This window comes from Nerophis ophidion, linkage group LG15 (assembly GCF_033978795.1).
Source record: "Nerophis ophidion isolate RoL-2023_Sa linkage group LG15, RoL_Noph_v1.0, whole genome shotgun sequence".
Lineage (NCBI taxonomy): Eukaryota > Metazoa > Chordata > Actinopteri > Syngnathiformes > Syngnathidae > Nerophis > Nerophis ophidion.
Window position 1 is genome coordinate 9,787,719 of NC_084625.1, and position 27,165 is coordinate 9,814,883.

Genomic DNA, 27,165 nt, shown 5'->3' on the forward strand with positions numbered 1-27,165 from the left:
AGTCTCCATTATTAATTGAACAAATTGCAAAAGATTCAGCAACACAGAAGTCCAGAATACTGTGTAATTATGTGACGAAAAGAGACTACTTTTAGCCGTGATCGGTGCTGGGAAAACGTGTCCCCTCCAACCCGAGACGTCACAAACACGCGTCATCATTCCGCGACAAGAAACGACAAGAAACTCCGCGGGAAATTTAAAATTGTAATTTAGTCAACTAAACCGGCCGTATTGGCATGTGTTGCAATGTTAATATTTCATCATTGATATATAAACTATCAGACTGCGTGGGCGGTAGTAGTGGCTTTCAGTAGGCCTTTAAATACTTTGTTTTTTGTCTTCAAAGTCCTTTTGTGTCCAACATAAAAAAATTATACAGTAGAGGCCAAAGGTTTGGACTCACCTTCTCATTTCAATGCATTTTCTTTATTTTCATAACTATTTACACTGCAGATTGTCACTGAAGGCATCAAAAGACTTAGACTTCCTTTTTAATTGTTATTCAAATTTGAACTTTACAGTACAGATAAGAACAACATTTTTTTGCTTTAGTTCATGGTAGTGCAGGATAAAAGAGCAATAAGGTGCAGGTATAAATAAATACATTACTGTACAGATAAATATATTGCACTTTTGCATATGCATCCAGGTTTATGGATGTATGTTATATTGTCTTTATATTCCAGCCAGTTAATCCATTTTTGGGGGGAATTCAGGGAATTATCGTATTTTTCGAAGCATTAGTCGCTCTGGAGTATAAATCGCACCCACCGAAAATGCATAATAAAGAAGGAAAAAAACATACAAGTCGCACTGGAGTATAAGTCGCATTTTGGGGGGAAATTTATTTGATAAAAACCAACACCAAGAATAGACATTTGAAAGGCAATTTGAAATAAACAAAGAATAGTGAACAACAGGCTGAATAAGTGTACGTTATATGAGGCATAAATAACCAACTGAGAAGGTGCCTGGTATGTTAACGTAACATATTACGGTAAGAGTCAGTCAAATAACTATAACATATAGAACATGCTATACCTTTACCAAACAATCTGTCACTCCTAATTGTTAAATCCCATGAAATTGTATACGTCTAGTCTCTTACGTGAATGAGCTAAATAATATTATTTGATATTTTACGGTAATGTGTTAATAATTCCACACATAATTCGCTCCTGAGTATAAGTCGCACCCCTGGCCAAACTATGAAAAAAAACTGCGACTTATAGTCCGAAAAATACGGTATTATGATGCGTTCAAGAGTCTTACAGCCTGAGGTAAGAAGCTGTTACAGAACCTGGGGTTCTGCTACGGAGGCTGCTGAACCTCTGAAACTGAACACATGTGGAATTATGTACTTAACAAAAGAAGTTAAATAACTGAAAGCATGTTTTATATTCTAGCTTCTTCAAAATAGCCACCCTTTGCTCTGATTACTTCTTTGTACGCTCTTGGAGTTCTCTCGATGAGCAGCTGGCATACTTCTAGAATGGTACAAAGTTACGAAATTCATAATTCTGAAGATGAAATACATAAATAGCTTAAATGTTAGCGTAAAACATTTGCATGCTAACAGGGGAACAGCTAACATACTTATAAGATGGTGCCAAGTACCGCATTCTATGATTATTAAGGTAAAATACATAAATAGCTTAAATCCTAGCGTAAAACATTAGCATGCTAACAGGGGAACAGTTAGCAGTAGGGGTGTGGGAAAAAATCGATTCAAATTTGAATCGCGATTCTCACGTTGTGCGATTCAGAATCGATTCTCATTTTTAAAAAAATTTATATTTTTTTGTAATTAAAAAATATATATATATATATATATACTTATATATATTTTTTTTTAATTATTATTATTTTTTTAATCAACCCAACAAAACAATACACAGCAATACCATAACAATGCAATCCAATTCCAAAACCAAACCTGACCCAGCAACACTCAGAACTGCAATAAACAGAGCAATTGAGAGAAGACACAAACACGACACAGAACAAACCAAAAGTAGTGAAACAAAAATGAATTTTATCAACAACAGTATCAATATTAGTTATAATTTCAGCATAGCAGTGATTAAAAATCCCACATTGACATTATCATTAGACATTTATAAAAATAAAAAATACAACAATAGTGTCACAGTGGCTTACACTTGCATCGCATCTCATAAGCTTGACAACACACTGTGTCCAATGTTTTCACAAAGATAAAATAAGTCATATTTTTGATTCATTTTATAGTTAAAACAAATTTACATTATTGCAATCCGTTGATAAAACATTGTCCTTTACAATTATAAAAGCTTTTTACAAAAATCTACTACTCTGCTTGCATGTCAGCAGACTGGGGTGGATCCTGCTGTAATCCTATGTATTGAATTAATACAGAATCATTTTAATCGGGAAAAAAAATCGTTTTTGAATCGAGAACCGTGTTGAATTGAAAAAAAAAATCAATTTTGAATCGAATCGTGACCCCAAGAATCGATATTGAATCGAATCGCGGGACACCCAAAAATTAGCAGCCCTAGTTAGCATACTTGTAAGATGGTGGCAAGTAACGAAAGCGTTGTGTTGTATTGTAGAACACTCGGAGGGAGAGTCGCTCTTCTACATCATCAGTCCCAAAGACATCGTGGTGGCCAAGGAGCGGGACCAGGACGACCATATTGACTGGCTGCTGGAGAAGAAGAAATATGAGGTTTGTGTGGGAGGATGGAGGAGTTATCACTAGAGATGTCTGATAATGGCGATTTTGTCCAACTCTTAATTACCGATTCCGATATCAACCGATACCGATATATACAGTCGTGAAATTAACATATTATTATGCCTAATTCTGTTGCGATGCCCCGCTGGATGCATTAAACAATGTAACAAGGTTTTCCAATATAAATCAACTCAAGTTATGGAAAAAGTGCCATATTTATTATTGAAGTCACAAAGTGCATTATTTGTTTTAACATGCCTTAAAACAACAGCTACAAAAACAATGAAGGCACACAGCTTCAGTCCAGAGTATACTAGAGTAATAAAGTACACAATAACATAGTCTTCCTTTAGTAGACTGCCTGGAATACTGTATAACAGGAAATTATAAACTGGGCTCAATCTGCCCTGCTCTAATGTATTTGTATGAGTAACACAAATGTGCTGCAAGCTGGTGGTGAGTTCTTGGAGTGGCCTAGCAGTCAGCCAGAGCTTCTGAAATGCTGCGTTGAGACAGGGCACCTCCGTTCACTGCAGGCTGCAAAGTGTGCACCAAGCAGGGCAGACTAGCCACATCAAACTCCACCGTAACTTTTCAGTTGTCCCTGACCACAAAATGGGCTTTCGCCTTGGGGTGTTTTTTGTTGTATTTTTGTGTTTTCCCGGCGGAGTCTTTAAGCGACAACTGTGTTGTACTACTTTTTTTTCGCTGTTTGCTTTTTATCCATCTTCCACTTGTATTCATCGTGTATCTCCTTATGATTCTTGAAGAGGTGGGAGATCTAATTGCTCCTATTAAAGGAAGACGTCTTGGTTGCTCCTGGCATAACCAACTTTTTGCAGTCATTGCAAATTGCCAGTTTTTTATCCGTCAGACACACTTTAAAATAATCCCAAACCATAACAATCAATCAATCAATGTTTACTTATATAGCCCTAATTCACTAGTGTCTCAAAGGGCTGCATAAACCACAACACAAACCACTACGACATCCTCGGTAGTCCCACATAAGGGCAAGGAGAACTCACACCCAGTGGGACGTCGGTTGCAATGATGATTATGAGAACCTTGGAGAGGACAAAAGCAATGGATGTCGAGCGGGTCTAACATGATACTGGGAAAGTTCAATCCATAATGGATCCAACACAGCCGCGAGAGTCCAGTCCAAAGCGGATCCAACACAGCAGCGAGAGTCCCGTTCACAGCGGAGCCAGCAGGAAAACATCCCAAGCGGAGGCGGATCAGCAGCGCAGGGATGTTCCAAGCCGATACACAGGCGAGCGGTCCATCCTGGGTCCCGACTCTGGACAGCCAGTACGTCATCCATGGCCACCGGATTGGACCGGACCCCCTCCACAAAGGAGAGTGGGAGATAGGAGAAAAAGAAAAGAAACGGCAGATCAACTGGTCTAAAAAGGGAGTCTATTTAAAGGCTAGAGTATACAAATGAGTTTTAAGGTGAGACTTACTAGGTGTAGTTAGTCAGTCACCGAGCGAGCTCGCTTGTTAGCCACGGCTACAGCACCGGCAACAACACACTCTTGTTGTTGTTATGCTCCGCTTGCGGAGGTTTGATGAGGTCATCAAGCGTCGCCAATAAATCTCTCATGCTGCAGTCGTGCTGCAACTACTGTGTTATGTGTGTGAGAGGGGGCAGGGGAGCGACTGCTGACTGGGAGACGCAACTGTACTGCTCCCTACGTCCGGGTTTTACCGGATACGTACCACTCCGTACAGCAGCGTTTTAAAAAGTTGTTTATTTTACTTGAAACCGATACCGTTAATTTCCAATATTACATTTTAAAGCATTTATCCGCCTCTCTTGTTATCATATTTATTTTCTGTCTCCTTTTCTGGCTTTGGTCAGGAAGCGCTGATGGCGGCGGAGATCAGCTTCAAAAACATCAAGCGACATGACGTGCAGAAGATCGGGATGGCCTACATCAACCACCTGGTGGAGAGGGGCGACTACGACGCCGCTGCAAGGTTGCTTTGACTGCACTTTTTGTCACCGCCGTGCGAGACGTTCAGTGTGTGTGGGTCGTCTTGCAGGAAGTGTCAGAAGATCCTTGGCAAAAACATGGAATTGTGGGAAAATGAGGTGTACAGATTCAAGACCATCGGACAACTGAAGGTGGGTCAGGATGAAACAGTTTGGTTGTTTGAAGACTTGAAGGAACTTTGTGAAACCTCCTCTGCAGGCCATCAGTCAGTATCTTCCCCGAGGGGACCTGCGCCTCCGACCGGCCATCTATGAGATGATCCTGCACGACTTCCTCAAAACGGACTACGAGGTGCGTCTTGTGCACAGTCAGCATTTAGGGCAGTGGTTCTTAAAGGGGAACATTATCACCAGACCTATGTAAGCGTCAATATATACCTTGATGTTGCAGAAAAAAGACCGTATGCTTTTTTAACCAATTTCCGAACTCTAAAAGGGTGAATTTGGCGATTGAAACGCCTTTCAATTGTTCGCTGTCGGAGCAATGACCTTTCACCTTTGACGTCACAACGGGAAGCAATCCGCCATTTTCTCAAACACATTACACGCACCAAGTCAAATCAGCTCTGTTATTTTCCGTTTTTTTGACTGTTTTCCGTACCTTGTTTTGTTGGAGGGTGTAACAACACGAACAGAGACGGATTCAAGTTGACTTACGTGGAGTGTGCTAATCAGACATATCAATGGTCAAGGCATGCTAATCGATGCTAACATGCTATTTAGGCTAGCTGTATGTACATATTGCATCATTATGCCTCATTTATAGCTATATTTGCATCCAGCCTTTCCCTGCACCCACATTTAATGCCAAACAAACACATACCAATCGACAGATTCAAGTTGCACCAGTGGTCAAAACATGCGAGAGTCCCTCGTTTGTTCTGCACACTTTACCGACGATAGCAATGCTACAACAGAGATGGCACAGAGATGTGTGGATATCCTGCGACACTCAAAGCAGATGCATTTCCAACGATAAAGTCAAAAAATCACAAAGGTGAGTTTAGGTGATGTTATTGACTTATGTGCTAATCAGACATATTTGCTCACGGCATGACTGCAAGCTAATTGATGCTAACATGCTATTTAGGCTAGCTGCATGTACATATTGCATCATTATGCTTCATTTGTAGCTATATTTGCATCCATCCTTTCACTTCACCCACATTTAATGCCAAACAAACACTTAGCAATCGACAGATTCAAGTCGCACGAGTGGTCAAAACATGCGAGAGTCCCTCGTTTGTTCTGCACACTTTACCGACAATAGCAATGGTACGACAGAAATGGCACAGAGACGTGTGGATATCCTGCGACACTCAAAGCAGATGTATTTCCAACGATAAAGTCAACAAAATCACAAAGGTGAGTTTAGGTGATGTTATTGACTTATGTGCTAATCAGACATATTTGCTCACGGCATGACTGCAAGCTAATCGATGCTAACATGCTATTTAGGCTAGCTGTATGTACATATTGCATCATTATGCCTCATTTATAGCTATATTTGCATCCAGCCTTTCCCTGCACCCACATTTAATGCCAAACAAACACATACCAATCGACGGATTCAAGTTGCACCAGTGGTCAAAACATGCGAGAGTCCCTCGTTTGTTCTGCACACTTTACCGACGATAGCGATGGTACGACAGAGATGGCATAGAGATGTGTGGATATCCTGCGACACTCAAAGCAGATGCATTTCCAACGATATCAACAAAATCACAAAGGTGAGTTTTGTTGATGTTATTGACTTATGTGCTAATCAGACATATTTGCTCATGGCATGACTGCAAGCTAATCGATGCTAACATGCTATTTAGGCTAGCTGCATGTACATATTGCATCATTATGCTTCATTTGTAGCTATATTTGCATCCAGCCTTTCACTTCACCCACATTTAATGCCAAACAAACACTTAGCAATCGACAGATTCAAGTCGCACGAGTGGTCAAAACATGCGAGAGTCCCTCGTTTGTTCTGCACACTTTACCGACGATAGCAATGGTACGACAGAAATGGCACAGAGACGTGTGGATATCCTGCGACACTCAAAGCAGATGTATTTCCAACGATAAAGTCAACAAAATCACAAAGGTGAGTTTAGGTGATGTTATTGACTTATGTGCTAATCAGACATATTTGCTCACGGCATGACTGCAAGCTAATCGATGCTAACATGCTATTTAGGCTAGCTGTATGTACATATTGCATCATTATGCCTCATTTATAGCTATATTTGCATCCAGCCTTTCCCTGCACCCACATTTAATGCCAAACAAACACATACCAATCGACGGATTCAAGTTGCACCAGTGGTCAAAACATGCGAGAGTCCCTCGTTTGTTCTGCACACTTTACCGACGATAGCGATGGTACGACAGAGATGGCATAGAGATGTGTGGATATCCTGCGACACTCAGAGCAGATGCATTTCCAACGATATCAACAAAATCACAAAGGTGAGTTTTGTTGATGTTATTGACTTATGTGCTAATCAGACATATTTGCTCATGGCATGACTGCAAGCTAATCGATGCTAACATGCTATTTAGGCTAGCTGCATGTACATATTGCATCATTATGCTTCATTTGTAGCTATATTTGCATCCAGCCTTTCACTTCACCCACATTTAATGCCAAACAAACACTTAGCAATCGACAGATTCAAGTTGCACGAGTGATCAAAACATGCGAGAGTCCCTCGTTTGTTCTGCACACTTTACCGACTATAGCGATGGTATGACAGAAATGGCACAGAGACGTGTAGATATCCTGCGACACTCAAAGCAGATGCATTTCCAACGATATCAACAAAATCACAAAGGTGAGTTTTGTTGATGTTATTGACTTATGTGCTAATCAGACATATTTGCTCACGGCATGACTGCAAGCTAATCGATGCTAACATGCTATTTAGGCTAGCTGCATGTACATATTGCATCATTATGCTTCATTTGTAGCTATATTTGCATCCAGCCTTTCACTTCACCCACATTTAATGCCAAACAAACACTTAGCAATCGACAGATTCAAGTTGCACGAGTGGTCAAAACATGCGAGAGTCCCTCGTTTGTTCTGCACACTTTACCGACGATAGCGATGGTACGACAGAAATGGCACAGAGACGTGTGGATATCCTGCGACACTCAAAGCAGATGCATTTCCAACGATAAAGTCAACGAAATCACAAAGGTGAGTTTTGTTGATGTTATTGACTTATGTGCTAATCAGACATATTTGCTCACGGCATGACTGCAAGCTAATCGATGCTAACATGCTATTTAGGCTAGCTGTATGTACATATTGCATCATTATGCCTCATTTGTAGCTATATTTGCATCCAGCCTTTCCCTCCACCCACATTTAATGCCAAACAAACACATACCAATTGACGGATTCAAGTTGCACCAGTGGTCAAAACATGGGAGAGTCCCTCGTTTGTTCTGCACACTTTACCGACTATAGCGATGCTACAACAGAGATGGCACAGAGATGTGTGGATATCCTGCGACACTCAAAGCAGATGCATTTCCAACGATAAAGTCAACAAAATCACAAAGGTGAGTTTTGTTGATGTTATTGACTTATGTGCTAATCAGACATATTTGCTCACGGCATGACTGCAAGCTAATCGATGCTAACACGCTATTTAGGCTAGCTGTATGTACATACTGCATCATTATGCCTCATTTGTAGCTATATTTGCATCCAGCCTTTCCCTGCACCCACATTTAATGCCAAACAAACACATACCAATCGACGGATTCCAGTTGCACCAGTGGTCAAAAGATGCAATCGTTGGTTAGAAGGCGATCGCCGAATTCGTCCTTGTTGCTGTTGTCTGTTGTGATATGGCTCAATAGCGTCAGTTTCTTCTTCAATTTCGTTTTCGCTACCTGCCTCCACACTCCAACCATCCGTTCCAATACATACATAATCTTTTGAATCGCTTAAGCCGCTGAAATCTGAGTCTGAAATCGAGCTAATGTTGCTATACCTTTCTGTTTTATCCTCCATGTTTGTTTGTAGTGACGTCACAGGAAAATGGACGGGTGGATATAGCGATGGTGAAAATCAGGCATTTTGAAGCCGTTTTTCGGGATATTGCGTGATGGGTAAAATTTAGAAAAAAACTTCCAAAGATAAAATAAGCCACTGGGAACTGATTTTTATTGGTTTTAACCCTTCTGAAATTGTGATAATGTTCCCCTTTAACCTGGGTTCGGTGAGTCGGCCTCAGGGGTTCGGCGGAGGTCAGAACACACCCGACTCATCGTGTAAATACAAACTTCTCCCTATCGCCGTATTATGGATACCCCCCAACAATGTTCCCTCTAATTTTCCATCTGATTTGCAGATGTGTCATTTGTTGTAAGTTCATGCACTGTGTTCATTTTGTTCTTTGAACAAGGGGATGTTAATGCACGGTTCATTTTGCGCACCAGTAAAAAAACAGATAACTTTGTCTTGAATTTGAACATTTTTTTTTTTTTTTTACACTAAAGAAGGGTTCGGGGAATGCCCACATGAAAGTGGTGATGTTCGGTACCTCCAACAAGGTTAAGAACCACTGATTTAGGGTGATTCTGATATGTTTTCTTTTCTCCTCCCGTCAAAGGGTTTTGCCACGCTGGTCCGGGAATGGCCGGGAGAGCTTTACAACAACATGGCCATCGTTCAAGCGGTCATGGACCACCTGAAGAAGGAGCCCTCCAACAGCACCCTGCTCACCACTCTGGCTGAACTGTGAGCTCTGAAATGTTGCATTCAAGGAGCCAAGCAGACATTGGAAATTCAATCAGAAATTAGTTAGTTTTTTTTTAGTTATCTTAGTTTATTATTTCTTCGGTCAGTGGTCAACAAAATAAACAAACAGTTTTACATAAACAAACAGTTAGGACATTCATAAATGGAAAATTTTCCAGACCGAAAGGTTTTAGGCAGAAGTTGAACACTTAATTGCGCATAACCCTATAAACAATGTCAATCACAAGATGAGCTTCTAAAAATGATGAAATTTCCTCTGCACAACATTTTATAAATTCACCTTGTACACAACATAAACACTGTTCAATTATACACACAGTAAAGGCATGTGGAATATCCGTGTTAAACCTTTGTGCCAATTATAGTCGATATACAAACAATTATACTTCCATTATTTTTTATGTCCCACATTTAGTTTTTAATTAACATTGATCATAGTATCACCATTCCTATGAGGAAGCAGTGCCTGGGGAATCTGTGGTGGACTCTCCTATTTCTGGGGCTGAGGTCGCTGAGGTAGTTAAAAAGCTCCTCGGTGGCAAGGCCCCAGAGGTGGACGAGATCCGCCCGGAGTTCCTTAAGGCTCTGGATGCTGTGGGGCTGTCTTGGTTAACAAGACTTTGCAGCATCGCGTGGACATCGGGGGCGGTACCTCTGGATTGGCAGACCGGAGTGGTGGTCCCTCTCTTTAAGAAGGGGGACCGGAAGGTGTGTTCCAACTATCATGGGATCACACTCCTCAGCCTTCCCGGTAAGGTTTATTCAGGTGTACTGGAGAGGAGGCTACGCCGGATAGTCGAACCTCGGATTCAGGAGGAACAGTGTGGTTTTCGTCCTGGTCGTGGAACTGTGGACCAGCTCTATACTCTCGGCAGGGTTCTTGAGGGTGCATGGGAGTTTGCCCAACCAGTCTACATGTGCTTTGTGGACTTGGAGAAGGTATTCGACCGTGTCCCTCGGGAAGTCCTGTGGGGAGTGCTCAGAGAGTATGGGGTATCGGACTGTCTTATTGTGGCGGTCCGTTCCCTGTACGATCAGTGCCAGAGCTTGGTTCGCATCGCTGGCAGTAAGTCGAACACATTTCCAGTGAGGGTTGGACTCCGCCAAGGCTGTCCTTTGTCACCGATTCTGTTCATAACTTTTATGGACAGAATTTCTAGGCGCAGTCAAGGCGTTGAAGGGTTCCGGTTTGGTAACCGCAGGATTAGGTCTCTGCTTTTTGCAGATGATGTAGTCCTGATGGCTTCATCTGACCGGGATCTTCAGCTCTCGCTGGATCGGTTCGCAGCCGAGTGTGAAGCGACCGGAATGAGAATCAGCACCTCCAAGTCCGAGTCCATGGTTCTCGCCCGGAAAAGGGTGGAATGCCATCTCCGGGTTGGGGAGGAGACCCTGCCCCAAGTGGAGGAGTTCAAGTACCTAGGAGTCTTGTTCACGAGTGAGGGAAGAGTGGATCGTGAGATCGACAGGCGGATCGGTGCGGCGTCTTCAGTCATGCGGACGTTGTACCGATCCGTTGTGGTGAAGAAGGAGCTGAGCCGGAAGGCAAAGCTCTCAATTTACCGGTCGATCTACGTTCCCATCCTCACCTATGGTCATGAGCTTTGGGTCATGACCGAAAGGATAAGATCACGGGTACAAGCGGCCAAAATGAGTTTCCTCCGCCGTGTGGCGGGGCTCTCCCTTAGAGATAGGGTGAGAAGCTCTGCCATCCGGGAGGAACTCAAAGTAAAGCCGCTGCTCCTTCACATCGAGAGGAGCCAGATGAGGTGGTTCGGGCATCTGGTCAGGATGCCACCCGAACGCCTCCCTAGGGAGGTGTTTAGGGCACGTCCAACCGGTAGGAGGCCACAGGGAAGACCCAGGACACGTTGGGAAGACTATGTCTCCCGGCTGGCCTGGGAACGCCTCGGGATCCCCCGGGAAGAGCTAGACGAAGTGGCTGGGGACGGGGAAGTCTGGGTTTCCCTGCTTAGGCTGTTGCCCCCGCGACCCGACCTCGGATAAGCGGAAGATGATGGATGGATGGATGGATGATCATAGTATTAACTACTATGTTGATTCAAGAGTGATATATTTTTTCAAGACATTGGTCTTAAAGTGTTTTTTAAATGTGAAGTGAAGTAAAGTGAATGATATTTATATAGCGCTTTTTCTCTAGTGACTCAAAGCACTTTACATAGTGAAACCCAATATCTAAGTTACATTTAAACCAGTGCGGGTGGCACTGGGAGCAGGTGGGTAAAGTGTCTTGCCCAAGGACACAACGGCAGTGACTAGGATGGCGGAAGCGGGGATCGAACCTGCAACCCTCAAGTTGCTGGCACGGCCGCTCTACCAACCGAGCTATACCGCCCCAATGTAAAATTGAAGCAGGTTGTGTCGCATTTTCAATAACATCCTTCATGATGGTCGCCGCATTTGAGCAAATAGAGTGATCATGCGGCTAATGGGCATTTTTGTTCAGTTTCGGAATGTTTTACCATGTCACTTTCCTTTTCTTTGACGCACTGCATGTGGTAGAGATATCATTGGGGGAAAAAAGTGAACTAAAAATAGCAATAGTGAGAGTTGTGATTATACAAAACCCAAAACCAGTGAAGTTGGCATGTTGTGTAAATGGTAAATAAAACCAGAACACAATGATTTGCAAATTATTTTATAAGATATTTAATGTTCCAACTGTGTAACCTACTCAGTGGCCTAGTGGTTAGAGTAGGTTGTGACTTCAAACTCCGGCCGAGTCAAACCAAAGACTATAAAAATGGGAGCCATTACCTCCTTGCTTGGCACTCAGCATCAAGGGTTGGAATTGGGGGTTAAATCACTAAGAATGATTCCTGGCCGCGGCCACCGCTGCTGCTCACTACTCCCATCACCTCACAGAGGGGTGATCAAGGGTAATGGGTCAAATCCAGCGAATAATTTCACCACACCTAGAGTGTGTGTGTGACAATCTTTAACTTTTTAACCATAACTTAATTTTTTTGCAAACAATCATTAACTTTGAATTTAATGTCAGCAACACATTGCAAAAAAGATGTCACAGGGGCATTTTTACCACTGTGTTACATGGCCTTTCCTTTTAACAACACTCAGTAAATGTTTGGGAACTGAGGAGACCAATTTTTAAAAGGGGAACATTATCACAATTTCAAAAGGGTTAAAAACAATAAAAATCAGTTCCCAGTGGCTTGTTGTATTTTTTGAAGTTTTTTTCCAAATTTTACCGGTCTCAGAATATCCCTAAATAAAGCTTTAAAGTGCCTTATTTTCGCTCTCTGCGAAGACACTGGCCATTTCCATGTGACGTCACACAGTGCTGCCAATGTAAACAAACAATGGGAATACCACAGCAAGATATAGTGTCATTAGCTCGGATTCAAACTCGGATTTCAGCGACTTAAGCGATTCAACAGATTACGCATGTATTTAAACAGATGGTTGGAGTATGAAATTATTGAAGAAGAAACTGAAGCTATTGAGCGAATAGCTATTGACGCTATTCATAGCCATAGCATGGCCGAATAGCTGCGTTAGCGTCGCCAGTAAAATGTGCGGACCAAACGATCAGGACTTTCGCATCTTTTGACACTGGAGCAACTTAAATCCGTCGATTGGTAAGTGTTTTTTTCACATTAAATGTGGGTGGAATTAAACGTAATATAGTTGCAAATGCATCTACAGGTTATCCATACATCTCTGTTCCATGTCTGCTTTAGCACCGCCGGTAAATAGCATGTTAGCATCGATTAGCGTAGCATGTTAGCAGGGATTAACTGGCAGTCAACATCAACAAAACTCACCTTTGTGATTTCGTTGACTATCGTTGCAAATGCATCTGCAGGTTATCCATACATCTCTGTGCCATGTCTGTTTTAGCATCGCCGGTAAAATGTGGAGAAACTCCAGCACATTCAATGGGGGTCTGGCGGCAGACACTTTGGCATCTTCGGGCCAGTGGTGCAACTTGAATCCCTCCCTGTTAGTGTTGTTACACCCTCCGACAACACACCGACGAGGCATGATGTCTCCAAGGTTCCAAAAAATAGTCAAAAAAACGGAAAATAACAGAGCTGAGACCCGGTGTTTGTAATGTGTTGAAAATGAAAATGGCGGGTGTGTTACCTCGGCGACGTCACATTCTGACGTCATTGCTTCCAGCGCGATAAACAAAAAGGCGTTTAATTCGCCAAAATTCACCCATTTAGAGTTCAGAAATCGGTTAAAAAAATAGATGGTCTTTTTTCTGCACCATCAAGGTATATATTGACGCTTACATAGGTCTGGTGATAATGTTCCCTTTTAAGCTAATCAGGTGGAATTATTTCCCAGTCTTGCTTGAGGTACAGCTTAAGTTGTTCCACAGTCTCTGTTTTGGTATTTTAGGCTTCATAATGCACCACACATTTTCAATGGGAGACAGATCTGGACTACAGGCAGGCCCGTCAAGTACCCGCACTGTTTTACTATGAAGCTATACTGTTGTAACGCGTGGCTAGGCATTGTTTTGCTGAAATAAGCAGGGGCGTCTATGATAACGTTGCTTGGATGGCAACGTGTTGATCCAAAACCACGCATTTGTTCACAAAGTGGTGACCCTCGCCCCATCCTTGTTTGTGAATGACTGAGCATTTCAATGGAAGCTGCTTTTATACCCAATCATGGCACCCACTTGTTCCCAATTAGCCTGTTCATCTGCGGGATGTTCCAAATAAGTGTTTGATGGGTATTCCTAAACTTTGTGAGTCATTTTTGCCAACTGTGCCAGCTTTTTTGAAACATGTTGCAGGCATCAAATTCTAAATTAGCTGTTATTTGCAAAAAATAACAGTGTAGTGGCATAAAACACTGAAAGTGATTGTTCCTAAAACCCCTTTGTTTCAAATGTTTGTTCCACTTGGGGCGCGGGCATCTTGTCTGACTCACACCTTTTACACAGCCTTCCTTGTCACGTATTCTTCCTTTTCCCGCTTTCCCTCCACTAATTCAAACTGATCCAGCAGCGCAATTGAAGATTGTTTTATTTACAATAATCAAGGGTTAGAATACTCGGGGAAACAAAATAAATGGTAGCTTATATAAAGCCGAGGTCTACAGACAGGTGAGGTCTACAGACAGGTGAGGTCAAAGACGGTATGCTGGTGCCCGACTGCCAATCACGCGCCCAGCGCGCTCCTGGCCCTTATAGGCCTACGTGGGAACTTTTCACCACCTGCAAAGGGTGCACACTGACATACACGCATGAATCACTCAGAAACAATAAAATAAACATAAATTCAAGTATGGCCCTCTATTTGGCTCCGACAAAAAGTTTTCCAGTTGGAACATTAAATATCTTTGCAGTCTATTCAATTGAATATAAGTTGAAAAGGATTTGCAAATCATTGTATTCTGGTTTTTTTTTACCATTTTCACAACGTGCCAACTTCACTGGTTTTGGGTTTTGTTGCTCAATTGATTATCGCTGCTGATATTTGGCATTTTGTTAACCCTTTGATTGATTGATTGATTGATACTTTTATTAGTAGATTGCACAGTTCAGTACATATTCCGTACAATTGACCACTAAATGGTAACACCCCAATACGTTTTTCAACTTGTTTAAGTCGGGGTCCACGTTAATCAATTCATGGTACAAATATATACTATCAACATAATACAGTCATCACACAAGTTAATCATCATAGTATGTACTTTGAATTATTTACATTACTTACAATCCGGGGGGTGGGATGAGGAGCTTTGGTTGAAATCAGAACTTCAGTCATCAACAATTGCGTCAACAGAGAAATGTGGACATTGAAACAGTGTAGGTCTTATTTAGTAGGATATGTACAGCCAGCAGAGAACATAGTGAGTTCACATAGCATAAGAACAAGTATATACATTAGAAGTACATTTGAGTTGTTTATAATCCGGGGAGATGGGATGTGAATGGAGGAGGGTATTAGTAAAGTGTTGAAGTTGCCTGGAGGTGTTGTTTTAGAGCGGTTTTGAAGGAATATAGAGATGCACTTACTTTTATACCTGTTGGGAGTGCATTCCACATTGATGTGGCATAGAAAGAGAATGAGTTAAGACCTTTGTTAGATCGGAATCTGGGTTTAACGTGGTTTGTGGAGCTCCCCCTGGTGTTGTGGTTATGGCGGTCATTTACGTTAAGGATCCTTGTGAGCCTTTTATTTTTTTTACAACTACAACAGAACTACATCAGCTACATTTGACTATTTCCAGGTACACCTACGGCCAGCGCTACGACAGGGCGCTGGAGATCTACCTGCGGCTGCGGCACAAAGACGTGTACCAGCTCATCCACAAACACAACCTCTTCTCCTCCATCGAGGACAAGATCGTCCTCCTCATGGACTTTGACAAAGAGGTGCGGCTTCTCGTTCTGGCGGTGGCGACTGCGGTTGGCTAGGTTTGACCCCTCCTCCCCCGCTTGTGTGTCCGTAGAAAGCTGTCGAAATGCTGCTTGACAACGAAGACAAGATATCGGTGAGTTCCTCTTCTATGAAATAGAACTCTCCCGCTCACTAATAGTTTCTGTCTTCTGCGACCATCAGATAGACAAGGTAGTTGAAGAGCTTGCAAACCGGCCCGAGCTTCTCCACGTGGTGAGTTATTTGACCTTTGTATTCATATTCTACTGATAACATTACCCTTCTTGCAGTACCTCCATAAACTGTTCAAGCGGGACCACCACAAAGGCCAGAAGTATCACGGGAAACAGATCGGCCTCTACGCCGAGTACGACCGCCCCAATCTACTGCCCTTCCTAAGAGACAGCACCCACTGCCCTCTGGAGAAGGTAGTGTGAGCGTGATGTTCATAAGGTGGTTGCACATGTTCTCCATGAAACTACCTCCAAACCTCATCAATCTCTGTGTTTGTCAGGCTCTTGAGGTTTGTCAGCAGCGACACTTTGTGGAAGAGACCGTCTTCTTGCTCAGTAAGTATTAAGTTGGGGGGGGGCGGGGTTTGGTGGTTGCGGGGGGTGTATATTGTTGCGTCCCGGAAGAGTTAGTGCTGCAAGGGGTTATGGGTATTTGTTCTGTTGTGTTTATGTTGTGTTACGGTGCGGATGTTCTCCCGAAATGTGTTTTTCATTCTTGTTTGGTTGGGTTCACAGTGTGGCGCATATTTGTTTATATGGCCACCCCAGGTATGACCTGTTTGGCTGTTGACCAAGTATGCCCTGCATTCACTTGTGTGTGTAAAAGCCGCATATATTATGTGACTGGGCCGGCATGCTGTTTGTATGGAGGAATGAATGAATGAATGAACTTTATTGTCATTATATTAGCATATATCGAGATTAAAGACTCCAACTTAAGTTCAATCAATCAATCAATCAATCAATGTTTATTTATATAGCCCCAAATCACAAATGTCTCAAAGGACTGCACAAATCATTACGACTACAACATCCTCGGAAGAACCCACAAAAGGGCAAGGAAAACTCACACCTAGTGGGCAGGGAGAATTCACATCCAGTGGGACGCCAGTGACAATGCTGACTATGAGAAACCTTGGAGAGGACCTCAGATGTGGGCAACCCCCCCCTCTAGGGGACCGAAAGCAATGGATGGCGAGCGGGTCTAACATGATACTGTGAAAGTTCAATCCATAGTGGCTCCAACACAGCCACGAGAGTTCAGTTCAAGCGGATCCAAGACAGCAGCGAGAGTCCCGTCCACAGGAAACCATCTCAAGCGGATCAGGAGCGTAGAGATGTCCCCAACCGATACAGGCGAGCGGTCCATCCTGGGTCCCGACGAGCGGTCCATCCTGGGTCTCGACTCTGGACAGCCAGTACTTCATCCATGGTCATCGGACCGGACCCCCTCCACAAGGGAGGGGGGGACATAGGAGAAAGAAAAGAAGCGGCAGATCAACTGGTCTAAAAAGGAGGTCTATTTAAAGGCTAGAGTATACAGATGAGTTTTAAGGTGAGACATTGAGGGCAACCATAACTGTGATGTGGCCCTCAATGAAAACGAGTTTAACACGCCTGACATAAAGGATTTTTTTAAAGCTTTAAATGTCAATCTACTAAAATATATTAAAAAATTAAATGTTATGTCAGCTTCGTGTTACAGGTGACTTAGTTGCGGTAGTGGGAACAAATATGGGGTGAAATATATGACATAAGAGGTAAAAAGGAAAAACTAACAATTGAAATAAACAGACTACTATCCAATAAAGATAATAAGCAATCCTGTACAATATACAAAACACTATAGAAGTACAAAATACTGTACAATATACAGAACAAGACAAGAGTACCGAAGTGATAAATAACAATCCGTGTCGGACGTATTGCACTCGAAGGGTAGTATTGTACAGTAGGGTATTAGGGCATGAAATTCTATAGGGGTGAATTATTATTATTTTAAGTTAGAGTTCAACATGGTGACAGCTTTGGGAAAGAAGCTGTCTCTGAGCCTGTTTGTTCTGGCTCTGATGCACCTGTAGCGCCTGCCTGATGGTAGCAAGTCGAACAGGTGGAAGCCAGGGTGTGTGCTGTCCTGCGTAATGTAAGCGGAAAAGTGGACGTGACGACAGGTTGTAGAGGACGCTAAAGGCGGTGCCTTTAAGGCACACCCCCACGCCCCAAAATTGTTGTCCGGGTGGAAATCGGAAGAAATTCGGGAGAATGGTTGCCCCGGGAGATTTTCGGGAGGGACACTGAAATACGGGAGTCTCCCGGGAATATCGGGAGGGTTTGCAAATATGCCCTACGTCCGTGTTTTACCGGATACGTACCGCTCCGTACGGCGGCGTCTTAAAAAGTCATTTATTTTACTTCTTGAAATCGCTACCGATAATTTCCGATATTACATTTTAAAGCATTTACTGGTCGATATTATCAGACATCTCTAGTTTTTATGGTTAAAAAAAGGCAGCCCAGCTGCCAGAATTTTACTGCAAATAAAAAAAATGCAATTTTACTGTAAAATTTGGGCCCCTGAGCTTCCAGTTTGTTTGTTTTTGAACATCTGTAGATTTTTCGGTGTATTACTGTAAATGCCAAAATGGCACCACAGTTTATTATCGTTAAAAAAAATTGTTTTATTTTTTTTTATATATATATATATATATATAGAGAGAGAGAGAGAGAGAGAACAATGTTGTAAAAACCCCAGCAAATTTAACAATTTTAACCATGAAATCTCTTGCTACTTTTACATTGCACCATTTGATGGATAACTTGCTTTGAAATCATTATTACTAGCCCTTGTGGAGGGGGTCCGGTCCGATCCGGTGGCCATGTACTGCTTGCCTGTGTATCGGCTGGGGACATCTCTGCGCTGCTGATCCGCCTCCGCTTGGGATGGTTTCCTGCTGGCTCCGCTGTGAACGGGACTCTCGCTACTGTGTTGGATCCGCTTTGGACTGGACTCTCGCGACTGTGTTGGATCCATTATGGATTGAACTTTCACAGTATCATGTTAGACCCGCTCGACATCCATTGCTTTCCTCCTCTCCAAGGTTCTCATAGTCATCATTGTCACCAAGGTCCCACTGGGTGTGAGTTTTCCTTGCCCTTATGTGGGCCTACCGAGGATGTCGTAGTGGTTTGTGCAGCCCTTTGAGACACTAGTGATTTAGGGCTATATAAGTAAACATTGATTGATTGATTGATTGATTGATTTCTATTTTAAAAATTGTTTGAATTTTTGATAATATATTTTTGCATAAATAGACAATATTTAAGTTAACATCATTTGCGATTACATGTAGTAAATATATTATTTTTCTCCCAAAATAGAAAGAAATAATACATTTAGTAAGAAAAAATACAGTACTTTATTGATACAAGCTTTTGAGGGCCAAATAAAATGAAGTGGCGGGCCACATCTGGCCCCTGGCCTTGAACTTTGGCACCTGTGTATTAGCGCCATCAATGTACTCATCACGAATAGTTTGTTTTTCAAACCGCACAGCAACTTCCTTTTTTGGGGACTCATATTGAGTTTAAAATGGACTAAACTTGTCAAAGCGCGGAGAAGTGACCATCGTGTCCATGAAAAAGTCCAATTGTATGAAATGTTGACATCTGAAACATGTAACATCTGAACCTGCAGGCAGGATGGGCAACTGCAAGCGGGCCCTGCAGATGATCATGAAGGAGCTGGAGGACGTGGACAAAGCCATCGAGTTCGCCAAAGAGCAGGACGACGCCGAGCTGTGGGAGGATCTCATCACCTACTCCATCGACAAACCCCGTATGGATGCGTAACTCCTCAGGCGTATGTTTCCTGGGCGCCACGCTTACTGTACGTCTTGTGCGGCTCCAGCGTTCATCACCGGCCTTCTCAACAACATCGGGACCCACGTGGATCCCATTCTGCTCATCCATCGCATCAAGGAGGGCATGGAGATCCCCAACCTCAGAGATTCCCTCGTGAAAATCCTCCAGGACTACAATCTGCAGGTTAACGCTCCCACGTTTAAAACTTTTTCCGCATACTGAAAAGTCAAAAGTAAACAGGGGCCATTTTGATATTATTTTACATTTAAAAATAAAATAAAAAGTGCGAGTAAGTAAGTACATTTTTGACAGATAACAATCACAAGTGCTGTACAAAACATAGGTGAATTTAAATATAAATTAAAACAAGAAGGGCATCACATAAAGCACAGGTGTCGAATTCGAGGCCCGGGGGCCAGATCTGGCCCGCCACATTATTTCATGTGGCCCGCAAAAGCCTGGAAATAATATGCGTTAATAAAATGCTTAATCTGGTCTTACTAAATATATTTGTTCTTTCTCTTTTGACATTCAAAATCATGTATTGCATGAAATTGCGTTTCTTTTAAAATTCATTTTTTATCAAAACCTACATTTTATATTATTATATTTTCCAAAAATATTTTTTGTTAAAATAAAGATAAATACGTAAATATCTGCTTGACTTATGATCTCAAAACAAATTATCAATCAAATTGTAGACGTAAAATGGACAACAGATTTTATGGTTAAGTTCCGCCGACTGAGTTTTTTTTACTGTAAAATCAACTTTATTACTGTTTTTTTCCATATACAGTAAGACACCAAAAGATTAAAAAACTAATTAAAAAAACATTAAAACAAAACAAGATTTTACGGTTAAAAAAAAACAAAAACCTGGCAGCTCTGTTGCTTGAATTTTACCGCTAAAAACAGTATTGTTTTTCCATTTATTAAATTTGTTTATATGCTGTAAAAACCCACTGCTTTTACTGTAAGATTCTGGTGACTGAGCTGCCTGTTTTTTTAAGTAAAATTTAAATATTATATTTCATTAAATTAATTTTTTTTGTTTTAATTTAATATTTTTGCGGCTTATACAGCTTATACATTAAAAATATTGTTAATGTATATGTGTGTATATATATATATATATATATATATATATATATATATATACACACACACACACACGTATATTCATATAATACTAATTGTTAAAAGCGGCCGTCTGAGGGCAACCATAACTGTGATGTGGCCCTCAATGAAAACGAGTTTAACACGCCTGACATAAAGGATTTTTTTAAAGCTTTAAATGTCAAGCTACTAAAATATATTAAAAAATTAAATGTTATGTCAGCTTCGTGTTATAGGTGACTAAATATATTATGATTAATTAGTACATGTTAGCTTTTTCTCATCACCTTCCAATTTTTTTGCTCTTTTTTTCCTACCTTTTTTCAAAAATTAATAATAATAATAATATTGCAAAAGTGTAACCGCATGACCAAGTGTGTCAAAAATTCTGTCTGCACAAAAATGTTAATGTTCAGTTTCACCTTTTGACAGTATTTATTATTTTTGTCCTTTTTCTAAATAATAATCCATGTCTTTATTTTTTTTTTAAATCTTACTAAACTTTTTTATTTTATTTTATTTTTATTTTATTTTATTTTTATTTTGAGAGCCTTTTAGGGGTGTCTAAACGTTTTCCAGCAACGGCCGCATACTGAAAATCCATTTTGCAAAAAAAGGACAAGCGGTAGAAAATGGATGGATAATTTTATTATTTTTGTTAAAACAATGCTAAAAACAGATATTATATATTTGAAGACAAAACTTTGTCAGCTTTTTGTCATTACATTCAGATTTTTTTGCCCAACCCTTTTCTTACATTTTTAATGTTGTTTGTTCCCTTATAAGAGTATAATAATAATAATAATATTGCAATTATGTAACTGTGGAACCTTGTGTGTCAAAAATGAGGCTTGTACGAAAATATTAATGTTCAGTTACACATTTAACATTTATTATTAACGTTGTCGTAATTCATGGGTTGGTGTTAAACTTATCTTTTCATTAACTAAATAAACTTAGTTTTTTGTTTTTGTTATGAGAGCTTCTAGTATATTTTGGTTAGAGGTGTCTAAACTTTTTCTACCACTGGCCGCATACTGAAAAATCTAAGTATGCAGGGGCCATATTGATTTTTTTATTTTATTTTATTTATACTTAAAGACACACATTTTTGTCAGCTTTGTGTTATAGGTGACACAGTATATTATTATTATTAGTTAGAAAGTGTCCGCTTTTTCAAATTTTGTACCTATTTTCTGCTCTTTTTTTTTTACATTTCCATTGTTGTTTTTTTCCGACAATATGCTGCGGTCCAACAAAACGCAGCTTCAGTGTCGCTTTTTGGACACCCCTGGTTGCGCCTAACAGCACGCCTTGTTGTGTCGCTTCCTAATCAGCGTCTTGTTTCCTTTGCATGCAAGATCCTACTAAGGGAAGGATGTAAGAAGATTCTGGTGGCCGACTCGCTGTCCCTCCTTCAGAAGATGCATCGCACCCAGAGCAGAGGCATCATGGTCGACGGTGTGTGCGCTTTTTGAGGCCATCATATGATTATGATATAGTTTTATGGTGAATCATATTTGCCATAAAACTATGATGAGGGTGAGACTTGTCCAGAGTGTACGCCGCCTTCCGCCCAAATGCAGCTGAGACAGGCTCCAGCGACCCCCAAAAGAGACAAGTGGTAGAAAATGGATGTCATAATAACTATATAAATGACCATTATTCACCATAAAACTTTCATAACAATTATATCAATAAACATTATTCACCATAAAGTTATATCATAATAACTATATAAATACACATTATTTATCATAAAACTCTATCATAATAACTATATAAATACACATTATTCACATACAACAATATCATAACTATATAAATACACATTATTTATCATAAAACTATATCATAATAACTATATAAATGCACATTATTCACCATAAAACATTCATAATAATTATATCAATAAACATCATTCACCATAAAGTTATATCATAACTATATAAATACATATTTATCATAAAACTATATCATAATAACTATATAAATACACATTATTCACCATACAACTATATCATAACTGTATAAATACACATTATTCACCATAAAATGTTATCATAATTATATAAAGACACATTATTCACCATAAAACTTTATCCCAATAACTATATAAAACACTTTATTTACCATAAAACAATATATTTATATAAATACACATTATTCACCATGAAACTATCATAACTATACAAATACACATTATTTACCATAAAACTATATCATAATAACTATATAAATACACATTATTCACCATAAAATTATTTCATAATAACCATATAAATACACATGATTCACCATAAACTTTTATCATAACTGTATAAAGACATATTATTTACCATAAAACTATGTCATAAATATATAAATTCACATTATTTACCTTAGAACTATATCATAATAACTATATAAATACACATTATTCACCATAAAACTTTATCATAATAACTAAATAAATACACAATCACCATAAAACTTTATCATAATAACTGTATAAAGACACATTATTTACCATAAAACTATATCATAAGTACTTTATAAATACACATTATTCACCATAAAACGTTGTCATAATAACTATATAAATACACATTCACCATAAAACTTTTATCATAACTGTATAAAGACTGTATAACTGTATAAAAAAAAATGTATAAAGACTATTTACCATAAAACTATATCGTAAGTACTTTATAAATACACATTATTCACCATAAAATATTATAAAAACTAAATAAATACACATTCACCATAAAACTTTATCATAATAACTGTATAAAGACACATTATTTACCATAAAACTATATCATAGGTACTTTATAAATACACATTATTCACCATAAAACGTTGTCATGATAACTATATAAATACACATTCACCATAAAACTATCATAATAACTATATAAAAACACATTGTTTACCATAAAAATATATAATTACTTTATAAATACACATTATTCACCATAAAACGTTGTCAAAATAACTATATGAATACACATTCACCCTAAAACTTTATCATAATATCTGTATAGACTATTATTTACCATAAAACTATATCGTAAGTACTTTATACATACACATTATTCACCATAAAGTATTATCAAAATAACTATATACATACACATTATTCACCATAAAACTTTATCATAATAACTAAATAAATACACATTCACCATAAAACTTTATCATAATACCTGTATAAAGACACATTAACCATAAAACTATATCATAAATACTTTATAAATACACATTATTCACCATAAAACTTTATCATAATAACTAAATAAATACACATTTACCATAAAACTTTATCATAATACCTGTATAAAGACACATTTACCATAAAACTATATCATAAATACTTTATAAATACACATTATTCACCATAAAACGTTGTCAAAATAACTATGTAAATACACATTGACCCTAAAACTTTATCATAATATCTGTATAGACTATTATTTACCATAAAACTATATCGTAAGTACTTTATACATACACATTATTCACCATAAAGTATTATCAAAATAACTATATACATACACATTATTCACCATAAAACTTTATCATAATAACTAAATAAATACACATTCACCATAAAACTTTATCATAATAACTGTATAAAGACACATTTACCATAAAACTATATCATAAGTACTTTATAAATACACATTATTCACCATAAAACGTCATGATAACTATATAAATACACATTCACCATAAAACTATCATAACTATATAAAGATACATTGTTTACCATAAAAATATATAAGTACTTTATAAATACACATTATTCACCATAAAACGTTGTCATAACTCTAGAAATACACATTCACCATAAAACTTTATCATAATAACTGTATAAAGACTATTATTTACCATAAAACTATATCGTAAGTACTTTATAAATACACATTATTCACCATAAAATATTATCATAACTATATACACACACATTATTCACCATAAAACGTTATCATAATAACTATATAAATACACATTCACCATAAAACTTTATCATAATAACTGAATAAAGACACATTATTTACCATAAAACTATATCATAATTACTTTATAAATACACATTATTCACCATAAAACGTTGTCATAGTAACTATATAAATACACATTCACCATAAAACTTTATCATAATAACTGTATAAAGACTGTTATTTACCAATACAACTATATCATAAGTACTTTATACATACACATTATTCACCATAAAACTTTATCATAGTAACTATATAAATACACATTCACCATAAAACTTTATCATTATAACTGTATAAAGACACATTATTTACCATAAAACTATATCATAATTACTTTATAAATACACATTATTCAACATACAACTATATCATAACTATAAAATTACACATTGTTTGTCATAAAATTATATCATAATAACTATGAAAAATACACGTTGTTTACCATAAAACTATATCATAATAACTATATAAATTCACATTATTCACCATGCAACTATATCACAACTGTGTAAATACACATTGTTTATCATAAAACTCTATCATAATAACTATAAAAATGACACTTTATTTACTATAAAATGATATCATAATAACTACACAAATACACATTATTCACCATAAAACGATATCTTAATAACTGGCCAACATATTAATCCCACATCAACATTGTTGTGTGTTTTCCTTGCAGAAGAGAATATTTGTGAGTCGTGCCATGCTGCTGTTTTACCCTCAGGTGAGTCCCGACAGGTGACTTCTTCTACCTTTCACAATATTTGGCAGCTGATGTACGTTCCCCTTTCAGACATGGCCAAACCTTTCAGCGTGGTGGTGTTCCACTGCAGACACATGTTCCACAAAGAATGTTTACCGTCCACAGGAACAGTAAGAACACACACATGCTTAGACATTGGAAATGTGAAATGGGTCAAACCTCATATTTCTTTTTTTTTTTTTTTCGCAGATTCCCGGAGTGCAGTTTTGTAACATCTGCAGCGCAAAGAAACGCGGGCCGGGAAGCGGGATCCTGGAGATGAAAAAGTAGCTGCTTAGGCATCCATCCATCCATTTTCTACCGCTTGTCCCTTTTGGGGTCATGGGGAGTGCTGGAGCCTCCTAGCTCAGCTGCATTCAGGTGGTAGGTGGGGTACACTCTGGACAAGTTGCCCCCTAGACAAATATATGGTACATTGCTATTTAAATATGAACAATCTGCTTGCCACTAATGTGATAAACTGTCTAGGAAAATAAAGCAAAACTGATTTAAAAAAAAAAAAGGTTGAGATGTTTCGAGTTTTTTTCATAATCTATTTGGAAGTGCCCTATTTCCCCCACAATGGATTCATTTTCCGGCCAGCAATATTTTAAATATATATTTATTATTTTGTACGAATTTAACAAAAATCACACGTGTTAAATCTTAATAAACTCATTATTTTGCGTATTTCTTAAACATTTTATTTTGTATTTTTCACACTAATTTTGCTTATCCTCTAATCCAGCTGTGTTGACGTATATTAACAATAAATGCATTGTAATATTTTTTTTTCTTTCTTTTTTTTAACTTTTATTTATAAATTTCAACATTTACAGACGAGAAACAATAATCAAAATGGGTACAAAAATAGTACAGAAGAGTACAAAAACAGTACAAAATAAAACCGCCAGGGGGTTGTTAACTCAAAGTAACTAAAATTTAATACAAATAAATAAGTATATGTAATTTATATATATATAAATTGTATGTATGTGTGTGTACATATGTATATATGTAAGTGTGTGTGAATTTAAATGTATTATATATAGATAATATATAGCATCCACGCAGCAACCACTGAACTGAATTATATTATATGTATTATTGTATTATATATTGTAAATATATATTGTATATGTATAGGGGTGGGACCTAATAAGTTTACTTCTTCCCACTCCCTTTTGAGCCAATCTTGACATCTACAAAAGATTAGTCACATGTAATGTTTTCAATGTAGGTGTAAAAATAATGTATTTATATATTTCTTTTGTATTTTATGTATTCTATGTTTGCATGGCTCAAAATAAACCATTCATTCATTCATTCATTCATTCATATGTGTATATATATATATATATATATATATATATATATATATATATATATATATATATATATATATAGAATAAACAAAGTGCAAAGCCATAGGCTTACTCAATTTCAGTAACTTAAATTCGGAACACAGCACCATCTTTTTCACATCTTTTTAGTTGTTAGAGGTAGAGAGTGTTTTAATGTAGAGTTAATAAATGCATTATAATATATTATAG

The 27,165-nt window shown here is 38.6% G+C and overlaps 1 protein-coding gene across 2 annotated transcripts in view; it reads left to right on the plus strand.

The window, feature by feature from the left end:
- vps41 (VPS41 subunit of HOPS complex) overlaps nucleotides 1-26,271 on the plus strand; it is a 66,595-nt gene extending 40,324 nt beyond the window's left edge. Inside the window, exons 13-28 of one of the 2 annotated variants that reach the window (XM_061921484.1) lie at nucleotides 2,595-2,710; nucleotides 4,587-4,705; nucleotides 4,772-4,853; nucleotides 4,921-5,013; nucleotides 9,344-9,471; nucleotides 15,730-15,874; nucleotides 15,952-15,993; nucleotides 16,062-16,112; nucleotides 16,169-16,306; nucleotides 16,393-16,447; nucleotides 19,587-19,727; nucleotides 19,800-19,936; nucleotides 22,231-22,330; nucleotides 25,550-25,594; nucleotides 25,664-25,743; nucleotides 25,823-26,271. In XM_061921484.1, the coding sequence (XP_061777468.1) occupies nucleotides 2,595-2,710; nucleotides 4,587-4,705; nucleotides 4,772-4,853; nucleotides 4,921-5,013; nucleotides 9,344-9,471; nucleotides 15,730-15,874; nucleotides 15,952-15,993; nucleotides 16,062-16,112; nucleotides 16,169-16,306; nucleotides 16,393-16,447; nucleotides 19,587-19,727; nucleotides 19,800-19,936; nucleotides 22,231-22,330; nucleotides 25,550-25,594; nucleotides 25,664-25,743; nucleotides 25,823-25,903 (1,553 nt within the window). In that variant the 3' untranslated portion in view covers nucleotides 25,904-26,271. The remainder of the gene's footprint in view (nucleotides 1-2,594; nucleotides 2,711-4,586; nucleotides 4,706-4,771; nucleotides 4,854-4,920; nucleotides 5,014-9,343; nucleotides 9,472-15,729; nucleotides 15,875-15,951; nucleotides 15,994-16,061; nucleotides 16,113-16,168; nucleotides 16,307-16,392; nucleotides 16,448-19,586; nucleotides 19,728-19,799; nucleotides 19,937-22,230; nucleotides 22,331-25,549; nucleotides 25,595-25,663; nucleotides 25,744-25,822) is intronic. The other variant, XM_061921485.1, reaches the window with a different exon arrangement.
- Nucleotides 26,272-27,165: the final 894 nt, after the last annotated feature.